General features: G+C 55.3%; 1 protein-coding gene across 1 annotated transcript in view; it reads left to right on the top strand.

Moving 5' to 3' along the window:
* Positions 1 to 23584, top strand: part of CCDC88C (coiled-coil domain containing 88C) — a 120869-nt gene that overhangs the window by 75445 nt on the left and 21840 nt on the right. The window contains exons 13-23 of the mRNA XM_034992781.1: positions 1927 to 2111; positions 6000 to 6137; positions 7175 to 8245; positions 10454 to 10572; positions 11647 to 11788; positions 12617 to 12805; positions 14394 to 14555; positions 15742 to 16019; positions 19004 to 19147; positions 21309 to 21495; positions 23100 to 23245. Coding sequence (XP_034848672.1) covers positions 1927 to 2111; positions 6000 to 6137; positions 7175 to 8245; positions 10454 to 10572; positions 11647 to 11788; positions 12617 to 12805; positions 14394 to 14555; positions 15742 to 16019; positions 19004 to 19147; positions 21309 to 21495; positions 23100 to 23245 — 2761 coding nt within the window. The remainder of the gene's footprint in view (positions 1 to 1926; positions 2112 to 5999; positions 6138 to 7174; positions 8246 to 10453; positions 10573 to 11646; positions 11789 to 12616; positions 12806 to 14393; positions 14556 to 15741; positions 16020 to 19003; positions 19148 to 21308; positions 21496 to 23099; positions 23246 to 23584) is intronic.

Genomic DNA, 23584 nt, shown 5'->3' on the forward strand with positions numbered 1-23584 from the left:
CACACACACATGCACGTACACGCACCCCTTTCCCACGCCTCCCGATTGCTGGGGCTGCTAATGAGCACAGCACTCGGTGACAAGCCATTGGTTTTGTTTTTTTTTTTTTTTTCCTGATAAACTGTTGGGTCCTCATCATGGTCTCCGAGGCACTGCCTTTCACTGAAGAGGAAATGAGGCTTGTAATCAGTTCCATTGTTTAACTTGTGGAACCTTCACATTGATGCTGTGAGCACAGAACTTCAGTTTGGGATGATGACAAAGTCTGGAGGTGGATGGCGGGGATGGTTGTAGGACAGTGAGAATGTATTTAATGCCACAGAGCTGTACGCTGAGGATGATTAAAATGGTAAATTTTATGTTCTGTGTATTTGACCGCAGTTTAGAAATGTGATTTTTCCCATCGATGCTGCAGAGGTTCTGTCTGAGTGGTCACAGGTTCTGAGTCACTGGGGCCTCTGGTCAGGCTCGTTGCATTTGTAGCTCGGTCGAAGCCGAGCCCTCCATGCATGTGTGTCGGCGCTGGGAGGGTCAGCCCTGTGCACGCTCCATCCACCTCCTCTGCTGCATGCCTGTTGTTGCTTGGGCTCTACAGGACACTCTGGCTTGTTGGGTCTGTCCTGCTGTCCTCGGTGGATGAGGACAACTTAAAGACTGCTACAGGTGCCTTCTGGTTCTTATGAACAGAGAGAGGATCTGAACGCACACGTTTTGTGTCCAGCTTGATGTGCTTGCTAGGAAAGCCATCCCTTTATGTACCTCCAGCCCCTGGCGTGATGATAATAAGCAGGTGGGGGAGGCTGTGTTAGCAACCATAGTGTGGTAAGGCTCCCAGAGCTGAGCCGGTGGTACCACTCACGGGACAGATGAGGACGGGACAACCCTGATCTCTTCTTCCCTTTTTTTTTTTTTTTTCTTTTAAGATTTTATTTATTTATTTGAGAGAGAGAGAAAGCATAAGCAGGGGGGAGGGGCAGAGAGAGAGAGGGAGAAGCAGACTCCGTGCTGAGCAAGGATCCCAACGAGGGGCTCGATCCCAGGACTCTGGGATCATGACCTGAGCTGAAGGCAGACGCTTAACCGACTGAGCCACCCAGGCACCACGGCCACCCCTCCACAGTCCCTTCTTTCAAGGGCTTTCACATACATTCCTTTTTCCTTTCCAAAAAAGCTCCCCCCACCCCGAGTTACCTAATGTCATTCACCTGCTTGTGGCAGGAGGAGGCCAAGAACTCCAGTTCGTAACTCTTGGGTCTGTGCCCTCTTCTTCATTTGTATTTGAGCTACTTCAAAGCAGAGTAGATAATCTTTTTTAGGTCTTTAACTCACATTTTCATCTCACTTAGAATTTTAAACCAATTTACACATACCATCTCGTTTTTTTCCAATACAGTTGTGGAATTACAAAGTCTCTGTCCGAAGGATGGCACGTACTGGGCATACATACCCACACAGCCACCTTACCATTCATAGCAGACATAACTAGTCAATTACCGTGCCCCTCCTGCTGAGCCTCCCAGAGCTGGCACAGAAATGTTACCGATTTGCCATCTCTTTTGGTCTCTACAGTCCTTGAGCTGCCCAGTCAGGTTAGCAGCTCGGTAAAAAACGGTTCCCATCTGTCAGTCTGTAACTTTTGCATTGCCTTCTTCACCATGGCCTGCTCTCTTCTTAAGCTCTGGGTTGCTCCCCTGATAGACCCAGCTGAGCCAGCAGAAGGACTGTAACTGCCTGAGGGACTCTCAGGTGCTGGCCACGACAGCACCACATGAACTGGGGATGAGGCACCCAGCTGACCCCTGGGAGTCCCTCTCGGGCCCCTCAAATGTAGGGTATGGGGGCTGATGGCCTCATTTCAGGGCTGGGGGTAGAGAGTGGAAGCAGAGGCTCCTGGAACCTGGCCTCTGACCCGACTTTGTGCTTTAGCCTCCAGGAAGTCGTTTGTGTTTGAGCTGAACGAATGTGCCTCCAGCCGCATCCTGAAGCTAGAGAAGGAGAACCAGAGCCTCCAGAGCACCATCCAGGGGCTGCGGGATGCGTCGCTGGCCTTGGAGGAGAACAGCCTGAAGTGCGGGGAGCTGGAGAAGGAGAACCACCAGCTCAGCAAGAAGGTAACCCCAGGCAGGTGTGGGTGACCTTCCCCCCCCACAGCCCTTATCTGTAATATACGGCCGGGCAGAGCATTTAGGTGTCAGCGAGCATGTGCAGCCTGGGAGAAATGCAGAACCCCGTGCAGCCGCAGTTAATTATAATACAGGGACGGGAGAATCGTTGACGAGTTAAGAGGCAGTGAGGCTCCTCCCTGTACCACTGCTTTGAGGCTGTGACCCACGTGTGACTTGACCTCTGTGTGCCTTGTTGTCTTTATCTGTGAAAGGGGGTTAATGGGGGTTGTAAGGATGATACGAGTTACTGTAGGTCAAGGGTCTAGCACGGAGTAAATGCACTATTAGAAAGCATAGGATGGGGCGTGGGGGTGAGGGAGCAGCGACGTAAGTCACACACGTGTGCCTGTGTGCAGGACATTGGTGGACGGTTTTAGGGCATTGCTGGTGGTAAAACCAGGTCAGAGCTCACTTCTTTCTCTTAGTTTGTGGGATGAGGAAGAGATGGCTGAATTGTATTTGCCTTTCAGAACAACTGCTGGGTCTTTGATTTAGCGCAGTAGAACCCAGACCTCCGGGAGGACAGACAGAGGCTTGCAAACCGTCTCTGCCCTGTGGTGGCGAGGACCCCCGTTCGTACAGGGGATGCGGCCTCAGGTGCATGAGGGGGCCGTCGAGAGCTAGGGATTGCTGCCACGTATGGGTCCCGGGGCTTCGGGACCACTGCACCCACACCGGACGGCACGGTTGCACCATGGGCTCTGAACACACCAGCTGCCGGACCCCACCTGAGGGAGAGGGCAGGAGCGCTCTTGCTTGCCGAGCACCACGCAGGACAGACGCTTGGGTGTCCGGCTGTCCGTCCCACCCCAGGTGCCACCGGCATCACGTACTGAGGCTGCGTTGGCGGGGGAGGAGCTCGGGCTGCAGGCCGGAGACTGGGTTCCCCTGGTCCTGGCTCTGCGGGCACTTCCTGTCGGGGTGAGGCTCAGGGCGGGGGGGCCGGTCTCTCCAGTCCCCTCCGGGGGCCTCCCCGGCTCCGTCACTCACCGTCCTCGCGCCTCAGAAGCATTGTGTGCCCTGCAGCATGGCAGTTGCCAGGTAGTTTGTTGTCTCCCGGAGGACAATGGAAAGCTCCCCCTCTCGAGTCCTGGCTCCTGAGCAGCAAGTGGGAGGCACCTAGACAGTTTGGGGTTTTAGATTCACAGGGGCCTAGCACAGGAAACGTCTTTATAAATGGCAGTCTGACCTCAGCCAAGATAAAAAAAAAAAAAGTGACCTTTAGAGAGATGAGAACCTTCAACTCCACAGGTCCTCACGGTCTGCCATAGAAAGCGGCCGTGTAATCTCGCTGGCCCAGCTCCCAGCCGGCCTCAGAAGTGACCACTCACACTTTCCCCTGCCCTCGGGGTCCGCCCTGGCCCCTCCTCTGCAGACAGGACTGGCAGTGGGTGCTGCCTGCCCAGCATTACTCCTGAGCCCCCGTCTCTCAGCGCCCCCACTCCCCGCTTCCTCTCTGCATCAGTTCTCCAGGGGGACACCCGCCCTCCCTTACCACAGCCTCCCCTGCCACAGGCATGGGGCACAGCATTCCTGGTCAAAGGGAGGTGCCGCTGTTCCCAGACCGGAGCCATCCTGTGTCCGGAGCCAGGAGCCCTGGGAAGAAGGTCCTCCCGCCTCTCCTCCTGGTCCTGCTCAGCCTGCCCAGGGCCTGGCTGGATCTGTTCTGACCCGGCGCGGGTGGTTATACTTTCTCCCCCACAGCCTGGCACACAATGCTGGAGGGATGAGCCCCTCAGCTCACCCTGAATTTCCTTTCCCCAGCCTTGGTCACCTCACTCTGCTCTTCTCTCTGCGGGGTGTGTCTCAGCCACCAGCTGCCGTTTCTTGGTCAGTAGGTGAACCACCAACCCAGCAGAAGCCCACAGGGGACACGGCTTTGACACTGACTTTCACAGAGCAAGGGCGGGCACAGCCTTGGGACAAGTCCTCATAGCATAGCCACTCTAGGAGGTGTCGGCCAGGGAGGGACAGGGGCCAGCCGGGACACAGTGACCTGGAGGCCCAGACTCCCTGGTGCCAGCCTGGCTCTCCCACCATCCCGAGTATAGCCCAGGCTGCAAGCTTGCTTAGGTTTGCAATGTCTATGGGAACATCGTTTCTCAAAGTTAATATCTTCCCTCTAAGTTATGGAACTTCTGTGGACCTTAGAGAAACTGCCTCCCACTCGTGACTGTAACTTTGTGTTGATATCATGAGAGTTCATGCCTTGCGCCAAGAGGTAAAGAATCCTTATGTTCAGAGGAAGGAGGGCAACCCTTTGGGGGTGCATGCAGCCCCAGGGCTGAGAGGAAGGTCCCTGGCACCCGCATACTCTGGGAGCCCACAGCCTGAGCCAGGTGCTTAAGGAAGGACAGAAAGCCCTCTCTGGGCTAGCAGGCTGGCGGCCGGCTCACAGCCGAGCCCCATGAGCTCCCCCAGGGTCGCTGCGGTCCCTCGGGGATGGGTAAGAATCGGGGCTCCAGTTCCGTGGCAGAAAGAACCAGAAAGGGAGAGAGATGAAGGTGAGCATCCAGCAGTGATAGGTGGGATGTGAGGAAATCATGTCTTCAGACTGGAAGCCTTTCTCTGGGAGAGAAGGGACAGAGGGGTAAAAGATTAACAGTGAGGTCAGGGGGTGAGCTAGGAAGGCAGGGGGTGCACACCACAGGCCCCCCGACTGTGCACCAGAGCAGGGCTGGGGTGGCCCACTGGTGTGTGTCCTACCTCTGCTTTGTGCTTACTGTAAGGCCTTGGGCGAGTCACTTAGCTCCTCCCACACGAGGCCCAGAGTCGCCCTCCATGCGATGATCAGTAATAACCGCCAGCTCGCTCTCAGGGAGGTCAGTGACGCTGGCGCACCTGACGCCTGCCAGGTGTGTGAGGAGTGCTCCGTGATGATGGAAGCTCATGAAGATGGACGCTGCTGGCCCCGTGTCAGAGAAACTTGCGGTCCTGTTGCTAGTGGCAAGGGACCAGGCTCTGAACTTTTGTCCCTCTGACACCAGTCACTGCTCTTTTCCCAACTCTGTCCACGGTGATAAGGAGTTCGGTGTTGGCAGGAAGGGACAGTAGCCCCCTTGAAGCCCTCGCGCTGCAAACAGCAACGTGGGCATTGCCCCACCCTGCTGAGGCAGCATCTGCACCCACCACGCTCTCTGGGCGTCGGGCACAATAAAGTGTGAGAAGCCCTGAGCTAGGCAGTTCATGTTTAGGAAGCCTGGGTGCTGGTGGGGCCCAGCAGGAGAGCTTGGTTCTCGGGAGGGGTTTGGGTGGTCGACCAGGCAAGATGGAACATGGTCTGGCCTGCGGCAGGCAAATGGGCAGGTGGGGGGGTGGGGGCACAGGTAGACAGGACAGGACGTGGTGACGAACTTACTTGGAGGGTGCAAGAGGAAGGAGAGATGCATCAGAAGACCGCTCCGAGCAGCTGGGTGAACAGGAGCGTCACCAACCAAGGTGGCAGTCGTGGAGGAGAGGGTTGGGAGGTGGGTGAGTGGGAGGTCCCCGCAGGGCATCCAGCGGTGGTGGCTGGTGGCCCCTGGAGCGTGTGGTCCAACCCTCGTGTGGGTGGACAAGGCCTGAGATGGAAGCGAGGGACCTGGAGGAGGTTGAGAACATGGCAGTGAGGATGAGGAGGGCTTGGCGCCCAGGACCTTCCCCTCCTCCCTGAGCTGGAAGTGCAAGGTGTGGGCTAAGGACTGAGGTCACTACGGAATGCCATCCAGATATTTTTTCCTCGAGAAGACACCTAGTAAAGTATTCTGTGAAGCTGACAGGTTTTTGGTTGATCTTAAAATGTAGTTCACCTTGTGAAGCTGACTTTTGCACGGGCTGGGTCTTTGGGCTCTACAGATTGAGAAGTTACAGACTCAGCTGGAGAGAGAGAAGCAGAGCAACCAGGATTTGGAGACCCTCAGTGAGGAGCTGATCAAAGAGAAGGAACAGCTGCAGAGTGACATGGAGAGCCTGAAGGCTGACAGAGCCAGGCAGGTAGGTGCCTCCAGAACGAACGAATGCTCCCACCTGCAAGAGGGAGCGTCCAGGATTATGGCTATTTCCTGGTACTGGTTGAATGATACATGAGTTACTGCTTGTCCAGCTTAGCTGCACCTCAAACCAGCAGTTCTCAACCGACCGTGGAGGAACAGGGGGTCAGATTTAGCCTCCCAGGGGACATCGGTAGGCCTGGTTTTGATCGTTGTAATTTGGAAGAGGAGGAGAGAGAAGGTGCTCATGGCATGTGGGTAGAGGTCAGAACTGCTACCAGATGTCCTGCACTGCACAGGACAGCCCCGCAGGACAAGGAACTGGTCCAGCTGCAAATGTCCGCTGTGTCCCAGCAGAGAGTCCTGGCCAGCCTCCAGGCTTTATTTGGCTCACACTACGAGAAGTCCCAGGGTGGGCCGCTCAGTGCTGGTACAGTGGCTCAGGGATGCCGGCCAGAAGGCAGGCCTCTCTCTTCCTGCTCTGCCGCCCCTAAGCTGCGGGCAGGAAGAAGGTCATGATGCCCAGGGAGAGCGTCCTGCGGGGTGCCAGGCATGTAGGAGTCACGGAGCTGACACTCGCCCTGAGCCCTGAAGGATGAGGAGTACCCAGGGATGCTGAAGGTCGGTGGGGCGGGCGGCGCGAGGAGGGGAGGATGGTGAGTGTTCAAGGCAGAGGGAAGATCACCTGCAGTGTCTGCTGGGGGAGAGTGGTGTAAGGGGAGGCCACAGGTGGACGGGCCCAGGTCGTGGGGGTCCTGCCGGCCAGGGTGAAAAGTACCTGGGAAATCTCTTCCGTTCTTCTGTCTCCGAGGGAGAGCTAGGGCTTATGTTTCTGAATCACTCCAGCTGCTGTGGGTGTGTTTTGGCTTGAACTAAGGCATGAGTGCCCTTTACCTGGTATCCATACCAGGCCCCTGGGAAGCAGTGGGACGGCTCTGGGCACTCTCTCAGGGGCCTCTGCGTTCGTCTCCCAGTTTGGATCCAGATCACTGGACGACATCCATGCAGCCGCCGTGTCGTGCCCATTTTGTTTCTCGGCAGATCAAGGATCTTGAGCAAGAGAAGGATCATCTCAACCAGGCCGTGTGGTCTCTGCGGGAGAGGTCACAGGTCAACAGCGAGGCCCGCGCAAAGGACATCGAGAAGGAGAACAAAGCCCTCCACCAGACGGTGACGGAGACCAGCAGCAGACTCAGCAAGCTGGAATTCGAGAAGCAGCAGTTACACAAGGACTTCGAGCAGGTGAAGGAGAAGGTGGAGCGGGTCGAGGAGCTAGAGAAGGAGCTGCACCGGCTGGAGAAGGAGAACGAGAAGCTGGCCCAGAAGGTGACCTCCCTGAACACTGCCACCGAGAAGGTGGACGCCCTGGAGCGCGAGAGTCGGGGCCTGGTGCTGGAGAACCGGAAGCTGAGGAAGTCGCTGGACACCCTGCAGAACGTGTCGGTGCAGCTCGAGGGTCTGGAGCGGGACAACAAGCAGCTGGACGAGGAGAACCTGGAGCTGCGCCGGATGGTGGAGACCATGCGCTTCACTGGCGCCAAGATGGCGCAGATCGAGCGGGAGAATGAGGAGCTCGAGCGGGAAAAGGAGGAGCTGAGGAAAAACGTGGAGCTGCTAAAGGCCCTGAGCAAGAAGTCCGAGCGCCTGGAGCTCAGCTACCAGGGCGTGAGCGCCGAGAACCTGCGGCTGCAGCAGACGCTGGAGGGCAGCAACCAGAAGGCCCAGGCCCTGGAACAGGAGCTCAGGGAGCTGGAGGCCGAGAACCAGGCCCTGCAGCGCGACCTGGAGGCCCTCCGGCTCGCCAATAAGCAGCTGGAGAGGTCGGAGAAGGACAGGAAGGCCCTGGAGCAGGAGGTGGCCCAGCTGGAGAAAGACAAGAAGCTGCTGGAGAAGGAGGCCAAGCGGCTATGGCAGCAGGTGGAGCTCAAGGACGCGGTCTTGGATGACAGTACGGCCAAGCTGTCCGCTGCCGAGAAGGAGAGCCGCGCCCTGGACAAGGAGCTGGCCCGCTGCAGGGACGCGGCCAGCAAGCTGAAGGAGCTGGAGAGGGACAACAGGGACCTCACCAAGCAAGTCACCATGCATACGCGGACGCTGACTACCCTGCGAGAGGTGAGTGGCTGTGGGCGGGGCCCCCACGGTGAGGGGCTTGCGGGGGCAGGGTTGGTGCCTGGACCCCACATTGCACGGGCGTGCTCGGTGGTGCACCTCCCAAACAGAAGCGGGCCTGTGCGTGTCCTCCCTGATTCTACACAGGATGGTGTCTGCAGGGATGAAGAACGAAGGGCACATCCCCTGTTACGGTCTCCCTGCCCAGAGATAACCACCACTCACAGTGTGGCTCGTTTTGTCCCATCACTTCCCCTGTGCCTTTGTATATATACACGCTTGGCATCCTGCTTTCCTGCATCCTAACCTCTTCTGCTTTTTTATTTACTATACCTTTTCTTATTATAGAAAGTAAGTTTTAAGCCGTGGATTTCTAATGGCTGCAAGGTATTGATCCAGTAGATCCTGTAGATTTACTGCAATTACTTTTTGGACATTTAGGTGGTTTTCCAGTTTTTTTCATTATTTTAAATAACACCGGACGTCCTTGCACACACATCTCTCTCTTTACAGGTTGTATTCCTAGAAGTGAAACTATAGGATTTAAGGGCATGAACATTTTACTTTATCTTTTGAAGATTTTTTTATTTTTTATTTGACAGAGAGTACAAGCAGGGGGAGCAACAGGCAGAGGGAGAGGGAGAAGCAGGCTTCCCGCGGAGCAGGGAGCCCGATGTGGGGCTTGATCCCAGGACCCCAGGATCACGACCCGAGCCGAAGGCTGACGCTTAACCGTCTGAGCCCCCCAGGCGCCCCGGGCGTGAACATTTTAAAGTTTCTTGCTAAGTGTATGTCCTACTTTTTCCCCAATATTTATGGCATGGGTCATCTGAGCATTCCTTCAGTATTTGAGGGGGCGGGGGGGAGCAGGGAATAAACTGCTTTCAGAACTAACTTGAACATCTGAATGGCCCAGCACGGCAGTCGGGTCCCGCGCATGTAGGAGCCCAGCGTGGCTGTTCACGGGCAGCCATAAATGCAGTGAGTCAGGCTCCTGGCTTCTGCCACCCTGTGGCTCAGCCGTCCCATGGCAGCATGTGGGTGAGGGAGAGCGTGAGTGAGAGGGACCACAGTGCCCTGTGCAGAACTCGGTCACTCAGCCGCATCTAGCTGCAGGTGAACCAGGGAAATGTGCTTTAACTGCGTGCCAGGGAGGAAAAGGGAAGAGATTTGGTGACCACACAGCCGTCTCCGTGTCCTAAAAGGCGTACAGACGGTGGTGCAGGCAGATCCGTGTGCTGTCGGGGGGAGACCCAAACCAGGAGTACCACCCCTAGTCCCTGTCTCTCTGAGCTTCACATCGGTTACGCCGTGGTCACAGATAACCCCAGAATCGTAGTGGCTCCTCACACCCGTGGCTGACTTCTCACTCACGAGAGTCCAGGTGACTCCCTGGGACCCTGCCGTCTGCGCTGTGATTCCGCAGTCCCCACCGCCCCAGTACGGGGCCTGGCCAGTCGCCGTGGCAGGAGAGAGACAGCCGGGAGGTCACACGCAGGCTCCTCTGTGCTGCAACCCACGGCACGTCCGCCTGCGGCTCACTGGCCAGAACTGCCCACCAACTGCAGGGGGGCTGGGAAATGGTGGGGGGCGGCGGAATGTTTGGCGAGCCCCACTCTGTCACACTGCCACGGCAGGCCTGAGGATTTGGTGGGGGGTCGGCTGGCGTGCCCATAGCTGTGGGCCTAGGCAGAGCGCGGTATCTGCCTGGAGAGCTCCCGAGATGTGTGGGAGGAAGGTGGGCCTCCAGGAGGTGACCCACCTGAAGGAGAGCACCCGCTTGTGCAAAGCGAACCAGAACCAGGGCTTAAAGTAACATCTTTCTCCTTGTACTTCTTGCAGGGAATTCGCTACAGAAAAAAGTATTTCATTACATTATTCCATAGAAAAGGCAATCCTGTCCGAATCCAGGCCTCCTACTCAAAGGCCAACATACAGGGTATTGCAGACACACGTCCTGGACGCGTTGCCATGTAGTCTGGTCACCTTCGGTGCCAGGAGGCTGGGAGCGTGTGTCTCTCCCCTGACCTTTGGAAGACATCCCTGGGGTTCACATGTCCCCATTGAACTGCCTGCTCAGCCCTCAGGACACCTGAGTCAGCTATGACCCGGGAAGGCAACTGCTCAGCCTTCAGAAGGGCCTGTGCCAGGCCCTCCCTGCTGGGCTCCCGTCCCACCCGTCCTCTCTTTGTCCTCTCCCTGTCCTGGCAGGACCTGGTGCTGGAGAAGCTCAAGAACCAGCAGCTGAGCAACGAGCTGGACGAACTGAGCCAGGGGCTAGAGAAGGTTGGCCTCGACAAGGAGCTGCTGCTGCAGGACAAAAGCGACACGTGAGCACCTCCCTGCTGGGGTCTGCGGGCTCTCACGGCGCATACCCGTGGCCACGCGCTGTACGCCCCCAGCTCCAGAGCTTGGTTCGCTCTGCGCAGCTCGGGGCTGCTTGTCACGTGGCCTCTGGAAAGGGCTGGTGTCCTTTATGGGACAGGGCTTCTTCCTGGAGATTCCCAGGGAGGAGTGAAAAGAGACTCTCTTGTGCAGTGGAAAGGCTTCTGAATTGCTTTAAAATAGATTTTTTAGAGCCAGTTTTAAGTTCAAAGCAAAATTAAGGGGAAGGTACAGAGAGTTCCTGAATGCTCTCTGCCCCCCGTCCCAAGCATAGCCTCCCCCGTATCAGATTCTCCCACCAGAGCGGTGCATGTGTTACACTCGATGTGCCCCCACCGACCAACCATCGCCCCGAGCCCACAGTTGACAGTAGAGCTCACTCCTGATGCTGTACATCCGCGTGTGTTGACACGTGTGATGACCTGTATCTACTTACAGGATCCTACAGACTAGTTTCACTGCCCTACGCATCCTCTGCGCTCCACCTGCCCATTCGTTTCTCTCCCCCGCCCCCAAAATTTAACTGTTGTGATCTCTGCCTGCAGTTCTTTCCAAAATGATCTCATTTTTCAAGGAAATCCAGTATCGTGGACTTCTGCTGGACTTGTAACCGACAAGATCCACATGATGGATGACCTGACACCCGGTCGGTGTGGTAGAAAGGCCACGCGGACTGACCACTTATCTAGCTCGCAGTGCGATCTTGGGCAAATTGCTTAACCTTTCTGAGACTCGGTTTTCCCATCTGTTAAATGGCCACGATAGTCCCTCCCTAAGACTATGCCTATAAAACTGCAGCAGTCATGTTTCATTTGAAGGTGTCATGGGTGTGTCTCTGCGCGGAGCCCTGGGGAGGGTTCTGTTGATGGGTTGTGGCTCGTACGGTTCTTCTGGGCCAAATGCTACAGAATTACAAAGGAAACCGGCTCATTGGGGGAGACAGATGTTGGAAGCTGGGAGATTGGGAGCTTGTGGGCAGAAGAGATAGATAAATAGTACTGTATATTTGTATTTTTCAGAAAATTCAATATTTCGGAGGGCAGAAATGAGTCAGAGTTAAAAACAACATTAGCCATGAAAGAAGAAAAGATTGTGTTCTTAGAAGCACAGATGGAAGAGAAAACCAGCCTGAACCACCAGTTACAGAATGAACTCCAGGTGGTAAGACGTGACCCCTTCTGGGGCCAACTGTGAGTCCTAGCTGTTGAGGTCCCTGCCTCACCTTCTCCAGCCCCTCACCTGGGTAGCAGAGGGGCTGCTGGATGCCCGTTTCCTGGAGCAGATGTGCTGACCCACAGGGTTCTGACGGGCGCTACCATCAGAATCCTACGCACCAGAGCCAGACGGAACCAGAGTGAATCAGAGGTCTGGGGGCAGAGGAGGCCACATCCAGAGCTACGTTGAGTCTGATAGGCAGGATCTGGGACACTGATGAGAGCCCGCGTGAGATTGTGAGCATCAGGACCAAGCAGAGGCCTAGAGTCTCGTGGGCACCCTCGGATGGGACAGGCATGGGTACATAGGGGCTCGGTCAGGATGTCTAGTCCTGGCACATACATGCTTTCCAGCTCTTCTTTTTGAAGCCTTGGCACATTTCTTGGCTGTGTGATTGAATAAGGAAATACAGAGAAAAGCAGTTCTCGAGCTAGAAGGGTCTTTATAACATCCCCTGGTCTGTATTCCCCAGGCTCGCTTCCATTTTATGGAGTGGGCAGCTGAGGCTCAGGGAAGCAAGAAGACTTGTCAGGGTCATGTGGCTAAAGTTGGGACTGAGGCAGATTTCTGGAAGGATGGGGAAGCACAGGATGGGTTGTGTGCATTCCTTACAGAGCAAAAGCCGGGTGTCGGGCTTATCCCGAGTGCCAGGTGAGGGTTTAGGGATGCTGAGGAATCGAGTTTGCTGCGGGGCTGTCCTCTAGCCGTGAACATGGAGCTCTGAGCTGGCCGCTTCCTGCCCCAAGTCTGCTTTCCTGTTCCCACACCCCGCAGCTGAAGACAGAGTGTGAGATCCTCAGGCAGAACCGGGAGGAAGGGAAGCACTTACAGAACTCCTTCAAACACCCTGTGGAGACTTTGGTCACTGGTCACCAGGGGAAGGAGTCCTGGGGGCCCAGCCACAAGGAGGCCACCATGGAGCTGCTCCGAGTGAAGGACCGGGCCATCGAGCTGGAGCGGAATGTGAGTAGGCTGCCCCTGCTGCCTTCGCTCAGAGAGAGGGAGAGAGCAAGCCAGTGTGCCCTATTGACTGTCCCATTGATAGGCCACCGTTCGTGTAAAGGACCCAGGATGTCAGAATCTGCTGAGATTTATCCAGATCTAGTTGAATACTTTTTTTTTTTTAAGATTTTGTTTATTTATTTGACATAGAGCACAAACAGGCGGAGAGGCAGAGGGAGAAGCAGGCTCCCTGATGAGCAAGGAGCCCGATGCGGAACTGGATCCCAGGACCCCGGCATCATGACCTGAGCTGAAGGCAGACGCTTAACCGACCGAGCCACCCAGGCACCCCTTCTCTAGTTGAATACTTCTTAAGTTGTCCTGGCAAGTCCTATAAGCTCCTCTTCATTGGAGATATCTTTGCCCTTTCTAGTGGAAAGGGGTGGATTCATGTTTTCCCCATGGCTAATCCGTCTGCCTGCCCATCAGACTTGGCCTGTAGCTTGTACACCAGTCCTCTGTCTCCACAGTGTTTTCCCAGGGGTTGACAAACTGTGGCCCGCTACCTCTTTTTGTCAATAAAGTTTTATTGGACCAGAGACACGCCCTTTGTTTACATACTGTGTGGGGTTGTCTTCCCACCATAGTGGTGGCAGAGGTAGCTGGTTGGAATGGCGCCCACATGCCTGGCAAACCCCAAAATTCGATCTGTCCCTTTACAGAAGATGTTTGCTAGTGCTTGTCTAATCCCCTGAATTTATTTGACTCTGCCAACAACCTTGTGAAGCAGATAGTGAGGATTTTCACCATTTGACAGATGAGAAAGTGGAGACGGAGTTTAAGAGACTCATCATGGGGTGCCTGGGTGGCTCAGGTGGTTCAGCATCTGCCTTCAGTTCAGGCCATGATCTCCAGGTCCTGGGATAGAGCCCCATGTCGGGCTCCCAGCTCGTGGGGAGTTTGCCTCTCCCTCTGCCTCTCCCCCTGCTTGTGCTCTCTCTCTCTCAAATTAAAAAATCTTTAAAAAAGAGTAAGAAAGACTCAACCCTACCTCCTATGCTAGTGACAGACAGCAGCAGGCTACACCCCACATGTGCTCACCCCGTTGGTGGTATATTTTACACTGTCTTTATCGGTCTCATGAAACAACTCATTTATTCTACCTGCTGTCACTCCTGAGCAGGGTGAGGTGTGGTCACAGGCTTTGACTCCCTGTCCAGTGGGAGAAGTTCACAGAAATGCACTCTCGGGGTGTTCAACAGAAAGCATTAAACAGAAGCATTAAAGAGAGAAGAGATGCCTCGGCTTTAACCCCAGCTCACCTTGGCCTTGCACTCAGATGCTCAGGTTGGAAGCAGTGTCCCCATTACGTGCATGCATTTCTGTCTGGAAAGCACATACCAAAAAAAGTAGTTCTCTCCCCCTGTCCCTGCAATTCTGTTGATCGTCTTTTCCAAGAGGGAAACATGTTACTTCTCTTAACCTGTGGACTCTGGCTTTAGACCCCAAAGTGTCAACTCCTGAGGGTTCTTTACAGCCCCTGTGCCTGGGGCCGGTGAGCATTGACCGAGCTGGTGTCTGATGGGCTTCCTGCTTCCGCCTCTCCTAGAATGCGGCCCTGCAGGCTGAGAAGCAGCTGCTCAAGGAACAGCTACAGCACTTGGAGACCCAGAACGTGGCTTTCAGCACTCAGATCCTGACGCTGCAGAAGCAGAGCGCCTTCCTGCAGGAGCACAACACCACGCTGCAGACCCAGACGGCCAAGCTGCAGGTGAGCACTGTGCCTCGGGCCCTGGGGGTGGGTGGGGGGTCTCTGCGTCTCCTGGAGACCAGCCCCAGCACGCTGGCTCCTCAGGAAGCCAGGCTACGCATGGGAGGGTGTGCGGTTTTGTTTTGTGTTTCATAGGCTTATTGGAAACGGGGGTGCCTAGCCTCAGGATCTTTGAAGGTAGTTCTGGTGTGTAGCGGTTTCCATGACTGAGCATGTGAGGGCAGGGCTGGGGACTCGGTTTCTCTACTTTGCCTTGTAGGGTTGCCTGTTTCCCAGAGTCTGTTCCTTGAGATTTTACTAGGAATGTCTTGGAAAAGAGATCCTAGGCTCAGATACATTGAGCTCAACAGAGTTAACCAGGTTCGTTTACTCTAAAACCTGGCAGAGCCTTTTTTTAAGCTGATGGAAATTTTGAATCTCCATTGAGGGAAGTAGGGGATGAAGTGGCTGCCAGGCTGTTGGGAGCTTCTAGCAAAACTCACGTCCCGTGCCATCTATATGAGGATGTTGGTTTTTATTTACAGTTAACAGGTTGTGGGGAAATGAATTAATCCTTCATTAATGCTGTTTGTGAGAAAAGTGTTTGAAAATGTGCAGCGTGGGTCAGGACAGTAAACAGGAAACTATTTGGCAAAGGGGCTGGGGTTGGTTCTATTAAAATAACAGAATAGGAGACTGGTTCATGGTTTTGGTGGTGGTCGTGGCGATACCTTTGTCTGGTTTTGCAGTCGGTCATTCTGGCCCCAGAGTGAGTTAGGCAGCGCTCCCTGCTCGGTTTTCTGATGGTTTGGGATGTTGGGCGGTGGGTGGTTCTGTAAACATCCATTAGGTGAGGGTGGCTGGTGGTGGTGGTCACGTGTTCTCTATCGTTACTGATTTTCTGCTTGTCCTAGAAAACAGATGTTTGAAAGTGGTCAGAGAGGGCGCCCAAGGAGCTTCTCCCGAGAAAGGACCGAATTTGCCCCAAAAGGTCACCTTTGGGGAGGGGTGCAGGACAGAGCCCCGTGTGACGGTCTGATGAGCCTCTTCCCAGAGCAGCTCCTGCAGTTCAGAGAGAACTGTCTTGGCGGCGGGGTGTTGCCTGCCCCGAGGGTCCCCGGGGTCTTGGCATCCCCTCCGGTGTTGGCGCGGTTGTCGCGCGTGGGGACGCCGGGCCTGTGAGGCAGCCCCTTCTCCCTCTCGGCAGGTGGAGAACTCCACCCTGAGCTCCCAGGGCGCCGCGCTCACCGCGCAGTACGCGCTGCTCCAGACCCAGCAGACGGCCAAGGAGGGCGAGAACGAGACCCTGCAGCGGCAGCAGGAGCAGCTGACGGCGGCCTACGAGGCCCTGCTGCAGGACCACGAGCACCTGGCCGCACTGCACGAGCGCCAGTCCTCGGAGTACGAGGCCCTCATCCACCAGCACAGCGGCCTCAAGACGCTGCATCGCAACCTGGAGCTGGAGCACAAGGAGCTCCGCGAGAGGTGCGTGCGGGCGTCTGGGGCGCCCCTGGGGCTCGCATCCCTGCCCAGGAGCCTTCCCTGCCTTCCCACGTTGTCCGGGGACCCCCGAACCTTCCCGAAGGGAGGCAAAATCGGGAGTCACGCTCAGCGGTTGAGACACAGTGTGCAGGTGGAGCCTGAGTGACAGGAGGGTCCCCGCGTGGAGAAGGTGCCACGGCGAATCCCAGCTCAGGGAAACCCAGCCTCGGGGTCCCTGCTTCCCTGAGGACCCCCGCCGCCTCCCCCCTCCTGTCCAGAGGAGGCATAAGGGCATAAGGAGGACGTCCACCACCACCACGGCCAGTCCTCTGTGACGTGCTTACTTGGGCTTTCTGGGCCTTGGTTTCCCTATCCAGCCGTGGGACGCTGGCTTTCCAGCCTTCAATTGTGGCAGCTTTTGAATATATAGAAAGCAAACAGAACAGTAAAGTGAAACCCCCAGGTCGGTTTCAGCCATACCCCTCTCTCGCCACCTGCCTGCCCTCCTTTCATTTTTTAATCTAAAATTTGCATACGTTGAAATGGACATATCTTCATTTTGCGCTCTTGACAAATCCAGGCTCCTGTGCATCCAGTACGTTCTGTCAGCTCAGGTTGCCCGAGCTCCTGCCCCAGGCAGGCCCCTGATGGCCCCCGGCCCGCAGGCAGCTGTGGCAGGACCCGGAGTCTGGTGGGAGGGGGAGGGGTGGCGTGCACCGGACTCGGACACAGGAGGGAGCCGTGTCTCTGCAGAGGGGCTCGGGCACACAGCGCAGGCGCAGCATAGGAGGGAGCGATTACCCACACCCTGTGCCTGTCAGGTGTCCCTGCGGGCGGCCTTTCCCTTGGCTCGTCCGGATCACTGGGCCGGCAGAGCCTTGTGAGGGCGTCTGATGAAGCCGAGGGCCCGGGGGGGTGATGTTCGCTAATTCACTCACCCACTGCTTCCTTTTTGCCTCTTTCTGGGCTCCTCCACCTGCTTTACCCACCCAGATCTCCTTCCTTCAGGGGCTGCTGAGAAGCCAAAATCAGCATCTTCTGCGTCCAGGCATCTCCATCTCCATCTCCGCCCTTCTCCAGAGCCCGTCCCGGGTTCATGCAACACGTAGTGTGTACTGTGTGCACGATGCTGTGTCTAGACGTGGCAGGGGTCCTCCCCGGTTGGCTCAGGAAGGGGAGCAAACAGCATTCCCTGAGCTCTGAAACGAGCTCCATGCCCACCACTCACCGGGCAGCTACGTGTCTTACGTTAATGTCCTGTTATGTGTTAGGATAGCGCCTCATGATGTTCGTAGTGTCTGTTTAGAAGGGGGAGGGTTTTGCAGGTGGAATGTGGACCAGCCTTGAGGGAGGAATTGAGCGTTGTTTTCTGTCTGGGTCCTGGTCAGTACAGTGGGCTGAACTATGGTGGCACTCGAGTTTTCAAGTTGGCTGGACAGATGGCTGGAGGCCCCTTTGGTCTGTCTGCAGCAGGGCTGTGGGTTTGGGAATGTAGGTACCTGGAACACGGGTGATGGCTCTGTATTCACTTCATTTGACACTTAAATTAGATGCTCATTTCCTAATTCCCTTCATAAATATTTACTGAGTGCCGTGCCTCATACCCGGGACTCACTGGTGAGCAAGACACACAGTTTCTGTCCTGCACTTGGGTGGTTACCAGTGGTTACAGTTATCCCTGGTCAGTGGGCTTTTCTAAGACATTACAGGAGGGAAGCAGGATTCGGGGAACCCTAATCATCTGCCCGTGGCCCTCGTCTGTCAGACCTGGATGACTTGACACCACCTGAAAAGCTAGACAGGGCCCCCACTTCCAGCCCTACACCTGTCCACATTGGGGCAGCCTCCGCCATGTGGCTAAAGGCCGCACGAAAGTTTGTCCTTGAACAGCCACCTGAGCACGTTTCTGAGTTTGACTCCCCGACAAGTCCTGGCTCCAGTCAGACGGTTCGAGTGTGGCTGCTGTGGGGGCTGGGGGGCCAGGGGCGGAGGTGTGCAGACCGGTTGGGCACCCTGGTCCTACTGTCTGTGAGTGTGAACAGCTCAGACAAGGAAGCGGGGTCTGGAAAGAGGGTTTCCCTGAACGGGGACAGCTGAAAGGTGGTGTGTCAGTCACTGCCTTGGACTTGAGGGAGATCGTGAGTCCTCTGTGGACACGGATGTTTCCAGCAGGCAGGAGGGACAGCCCGGGCTGGTCAGCTCACCCTCCTGTGCTCTGCTGCCCTCCAGAGCCAGCTGTGCAGTAACCACGGAGACGGAGGCTGGAGAAGGAGAGAAAAGTCCAAGCAGAGGGGGAAGGGGGAGGGCTGTGGTTGGGGGTCCTGAGAAGGGGGGGTGTGCATGTGTGTGTGTGGACGCACACACACGCACGTGCATGCATGAAGAATTGGCCTCTGGCAGCTGCCAGGCCCCCGCCAGGCAAGCCTCTGTCCCCACAACCAGGACAGACCAAGAGCAAGGAGACTCAGTTCTCAAGGGCAGGAGGGTAGGGTGGAGGGCCTACCCAGCCCCCAGTGAAGAGGGATTAACTGCTATGTGTGGTGGAATTCAGCTGTTTATTTTGTGGTTTCTTTCAGATCTGTTTGTGCTCAGTGAACCACCTAGTAGTGTATTTATAACTCCCGAAATGAAGGGCTCTAAGTGCAGAAAGCAGAGTCTTGGTGTGCCCAGGTGGCCAAGGGAGGGAGGAGGGCTGCTTTGGCAGGGAATCCTTGGAGACTTGTTGGGGGGGAAGAAGAGGACTCTGCTGTGGGGCTAGAGAAGATCCCTGGCCCAGACAGCTCTCCCAGCCTCCATTCTCCCGTTCTTCTGCTGCCCTGCCTCTTGCCCCGTCTGTTCCCTGCCCCATCCCCCTCCACTTTGCAGAGAGAAGCCGCCAGAGGAACCCCATTTTCTATGGGAGGCTTCATAGTCTTCCGGGGAGTTCGCTCCCTGGAGGAAAAGAAGGCCCCAGGCAAGCTCCCAGCGGGTGTGTTCCCCTCCAACAGGCATGATGGCATGCTGAAGCATAAGGCGGAGCTGGATGAGCTGGAGAAGGTTTTGAACACCGAGAGGGAGGCTCTGCAGCAGGAGCAGAGGACGGGCGCCATGGCCGTGGGTGAGAACCAGCGGCTGCGGGGCGAGCTGGACAGGTAAGCACCAGGAATCCCACCTGGCCCCGTGCAGGGCGGCCGCCGTCTGGGATTTCCCGTAGACCAGCCCTGCCCCCCGCGAGAAGGTCCGCGGAGTCCCTTGGCAGTCGTGTGTTTTTACAAACCCTGTTGTGTTCACGGCTGGGGGGCACAGGCTAAGAGGGGACTCTCGCCAGTGGCTGGGATGGAAGGACCCAAGGGACACCTGGGGACGGCGCCTTGTATCCGGCGTGGACCCTCCTCTGATGTAGGCCACACGGTGATCTCGTGAAGGACACACTGTTGATCCACATTATTCACACATTCTCTATTCGTGAATTCACCTACTTGCTAAAATCGCCTACTTGCTAAAATCATCCCCAGATTGATACTCATGGTGCTTTCACGTACGTGCCCAGGGTGACCCGATTCTTGAGTCCCCCAGAGCACATGTTTCCAGCTGAGGGCAAACAAGGATGCTCTGCCTTCTTATTGTAGTTTTCATACTGCGAAAAAGCATATTTTTATAGTCTATTTGGTGCCATGGTGTTTTCATATTTTTGTGCTTTTTGGTAGCTATTTTGCTATTTTTTTAAAGATTTTATTTATTTGAGAGAGCCACAAGCAGGGGGAGAGGCAGAGGCAGAGGCAGAGGGAGAACAGGCTCCCTGCTGAGCAGGGAGCCTGATGCGGGGCTGATCCCAGGACTCTGGGATCATGACCTGAGCCGAAGGCAGACACTTAACTGACTGAGCCCCCCAGGTGCCCCTGCAATTTCACTATTTAAAATAGCCCCCGAGTGGAGTGCTCAAGTGTGGTCTAGGGCTCCTAGTGCAAGGCTGTGACAGCCTTCTGGAGAAAGTACATTGGAGAAGCTCCGTTCAGGCATGAGCTACGGGGCTGTGGTCACGAGTGTGTTACAGGAGGTGTCTTTAAACAGAAACCCTGATAAAATAAGGAACGTCTTGATCCCTTTGACTAAATTTAACCAGAGCTTGCAGGAACATATACCCTGTGCTTTTCCAAGAAGCCGTGGTTCAGTATCCGCCAGTTCAGTGATCATGGGGACTCTATAGAGCATTACTACCTCGAATAATAAGAATCCACTGTACAACTAGTATCTCACCCACCCACCCCCCTTTTTTAATAATAGATAAGGAAACGGGCTCAGGGATGAACTAATCTGTTCAAAGTCAGTGCTTCTAGTGAATGGCAGAGTCAGGATGTGAATCAGGTCTTGTCTCATCACAAAGGCGTGACCATATGAAGCTGCTTCCTTTCCACGTCCTTGCATGTATGTGCCACTCGGGGGCCTCCAGTGACCCAGGAGGCCGGGCTTACGGGTGAAGGAGTGCCGGTGACAGGCCAGACGGGGGCGTGGGGAATACACACCAGCTGAAGGCTGTTAGCCGGCAGGCAGGCCGGAGCTTTCCAGGTCATTCTTTCATCTTACGCTTTTTTCTTAAGAGAAACTGGACATCTGAGTGTTGATGTGAGACCTTCAGGTTTTTAAACGTTGGCACACTGACCCATTTAAAAGAAGTGTGTAGGCCAAACAAGACACATCTGTGTCCAGATGAAGTCCGTGAGCCTCTAGTAATTAGAGCTTTCGGATACAAATCTTCCCCCTAAGAAGTCCTGGTTGGATGATAGTTATGATGATGGTAATTTTAGTGGATTTCCATAATACCCTGGCATCTCATACTTCATTCATCTCAGGAGTTGAAATTAGAAAGGAGCTTGAAATTGGGAAGAAGAGCCAGATGTAGACACATGATTTTAAAGAAGCAATGTTCTGGTTCGTTGTTTTTTTTTTAGATACGTTGGCTAAACAAAATAGCTTATTTAAAAAAAAAAAAAAATTAACAGCCGAACCCTTTGTTCCAAGTACATATACAGATACGCCAAAGCTTTAAACGTAAAAGAGATCATCACAGTGATGCTCTATGGGAGCAAGTGTCTGAGCCTGCCCACGCTGTCTCCCCCAGCCCAGCATGGGGCATCAGGGGGACCCTCACAGAACCCCAAAGAACACAGTTGGAAAACTCATTTTGTTCAACCCCCTCCTTTTACACCTGAAAAACCTGAGGCCCAGGGAGGCTGCCGTCTTCTGTCAGGTTGCACAGTGGGGGCAGAGCCTGCCATGCCCTTCAGCCCTTGGCCTGTGGCTCTCCGCCCCCAGGGTCAATTTCCTGCACCATCAGCTGAAGGGGGAGTACGAGGAGCTGCACGCCCACACCAAGGAGCTGAAAACCTCCCTGAACAACTCACAGCTGGAGCTGAACCGTTGGCAGGCACGGTTTGACGAGCTGAAGGAGCAGCACCAAAGCATGGACATCTCACTGACCAAGCTGGACAACCACTGTGAGGTGAGGCCCCAGGACGTGGACCAGAGCCCTGGGCCCAGTGGGTGGTGATGGGTCCTCATTGGCGTTGGCGCTCGAAGACCATGTGGAAGGTGGTGCAGGGGCTGGGAGGGAACAGAGGCATTTGAAGGGGAGACGGACACCATGATTGGCAGGGATGTGTCAGAAGAGAGCTTTTCATCTGCCCTTTGCTTCTCCTAGGGTCGGGGAAGTACATGAGAACAGCAGAGGATGGTCTTCTGTCTGTCCCCTCTGCTGTGTCTACACTTGTCTTTCATCTTTGCAGTTCGGTATCCATACCGTTCTAGCGAAATGGCATGAATGGCTGACTCGGGCTCCGGATCCCGGGGCAGCTCGGATGGAGCTCACCCAGGAGCGCCCCGGTTTCCGGACAGGCAGAGCTATCCCTTGTGGTGCGTGAGGTTGGAAATTGTCTTCTTAAGCAGCAGAACCATCTCAGTTGAGATTATAAGCAGATCCCAGGACAGATAGGACAGGCAAAGTGGATCGAGCCGGGAAGAGCAGCTTGGTCCCAACCCCTTTCAGGACAGGATGCCTCAGGGACAGCAGCGTCCCCAGGACACAGCTCCTCTTGCCTCTCGCTTGTCCGGAAACCCTCTCAGAGGCCTTGTGCTTTGAGCTCCTGGTAGCCGTGTGGGACATCAGAGCTGAGGAGACCTAGGCCCCAGGTGCACAGATGCCTCCAGGCCCCCCTGGGCTGGGGCCGGGGGCATGTGGAGGAGGTGGGGGCCGGACCCTTGGGCAGAGGAAGCCTCAGCCACCGCGGGCTATGTTGTCGCAGGGAGGTGCTTTAGGATTTCTGAGGAGGCCCCAGACCTGGGGTCCTCCAGTCATGGGTGGGAACTTGGGCTGTGTGAAGCCCAAGCTTGGGATTTTCCTGCTACCTCAGCCATGATGATATTCTGGGGCAGGAGCTGGAAGCCCTCAGCCCGCGAGTCAGGTCCAGCCCACTGCCTGTTTTCATACAGCTGTGAACTAAGACGGTCTTTTACAGTTTTAGTGGTTGGGAGATATCTCAGAAGAAGAACGATAGTTTTGTGGCAAGTGGAAATGATCGGAAATTTAAGTGTCCGTGATTGGGACGTAGCTGCACGCACCCATGTGTTTGCATGTCATCCCTGGCTATTTCCCGGTCATGGTGGTGGTGGTGGCTGAGTTGGGAGCATTGCAACAGACACCCCCCCATCCAGCCTGGAAGCCTGAAATACAAATGGTCGTATCTAAAATATGACCATTTTGACATGTGACCCCCCAAAAAACTTTAATGAGATATTTTATGCTCTCTTCTTTATTATTATGAAGTCTTCAGAATCTTTGTATATTTTGGCACATCTCGGTGCAGACTGGTTGCCTTGTAAGTGCTCTGTGGCCACACGTTGCTGGCGGCCGCCAGATCGGACAGGGCAGGTGCAGAGGGACTTCGGCTCTCCCCAGGCTGCTTGCTCTCTCGGTCCTTACAGGTTCTCACTGGCGGAGGAGTGGTGCGCATCTCTGTGCCTGTGACCCTTCCCTTGGAAGCCAGATTCCCAGCAGTGGAATCCTGGGACCATACAGTGTTTGAAACATTGACTTGATTTGTGTTTTAGTTGCTGTCCCGTCTCAAGGGGAACTTGGAGGAAGAAAATCATCACCTGCTGAGCCAGATCCAGCTGCTGAGCCAGCAGAACCAGATGCTCCTAGAGCAGAACATGGAGAGTAAGGAGCAGTACCATGAGGAGCAGAAGCAGTACATGTAAGGACTCGTGTGGGAGCGATGCCTGTAGACAGAGGGACTCCGGCTTCGCCGGCCCCATGCCAGGACTGGTGACATTCTGGGCAAGGAATGGCCCCTGGGCCCGTTGGTGTCCTGAGGGCATGGGGACAGACCATCTTACCCGCACATCCTTCTCTTGACGTCCCTGGAACGGTTCTGGGTTTGTGCACGTGTGGTGGTTGGCTCTTGTTTGCTCTTCAGAGACACTCCCTACCCCTAGAAGCTTCGGAATCTGCTTTTGGAATTAAGCTCACTTTTAAAAATAGGACCGTGCCCACAAGAAGTATCTCAGGGAAAGAATTCAGATGGAAGGCTGAG

The sequence above is a fragment of the Mirounga leonina genome, unplaced genomic scaffold, assembly GCF_011800145.1.
Source record: "Mirounga leonina isolate KUSES-001 unplaced genomic scaffold, KU_Mleo_1.0 Mir_82, whole genome shotgun sequence".
Classification (NCBI taxonomy): Eukaryota; Metazoa; Chordata; class Mammalia; order Carnivora; family Phocidae; genus Mirounga; species Mirounga leonina.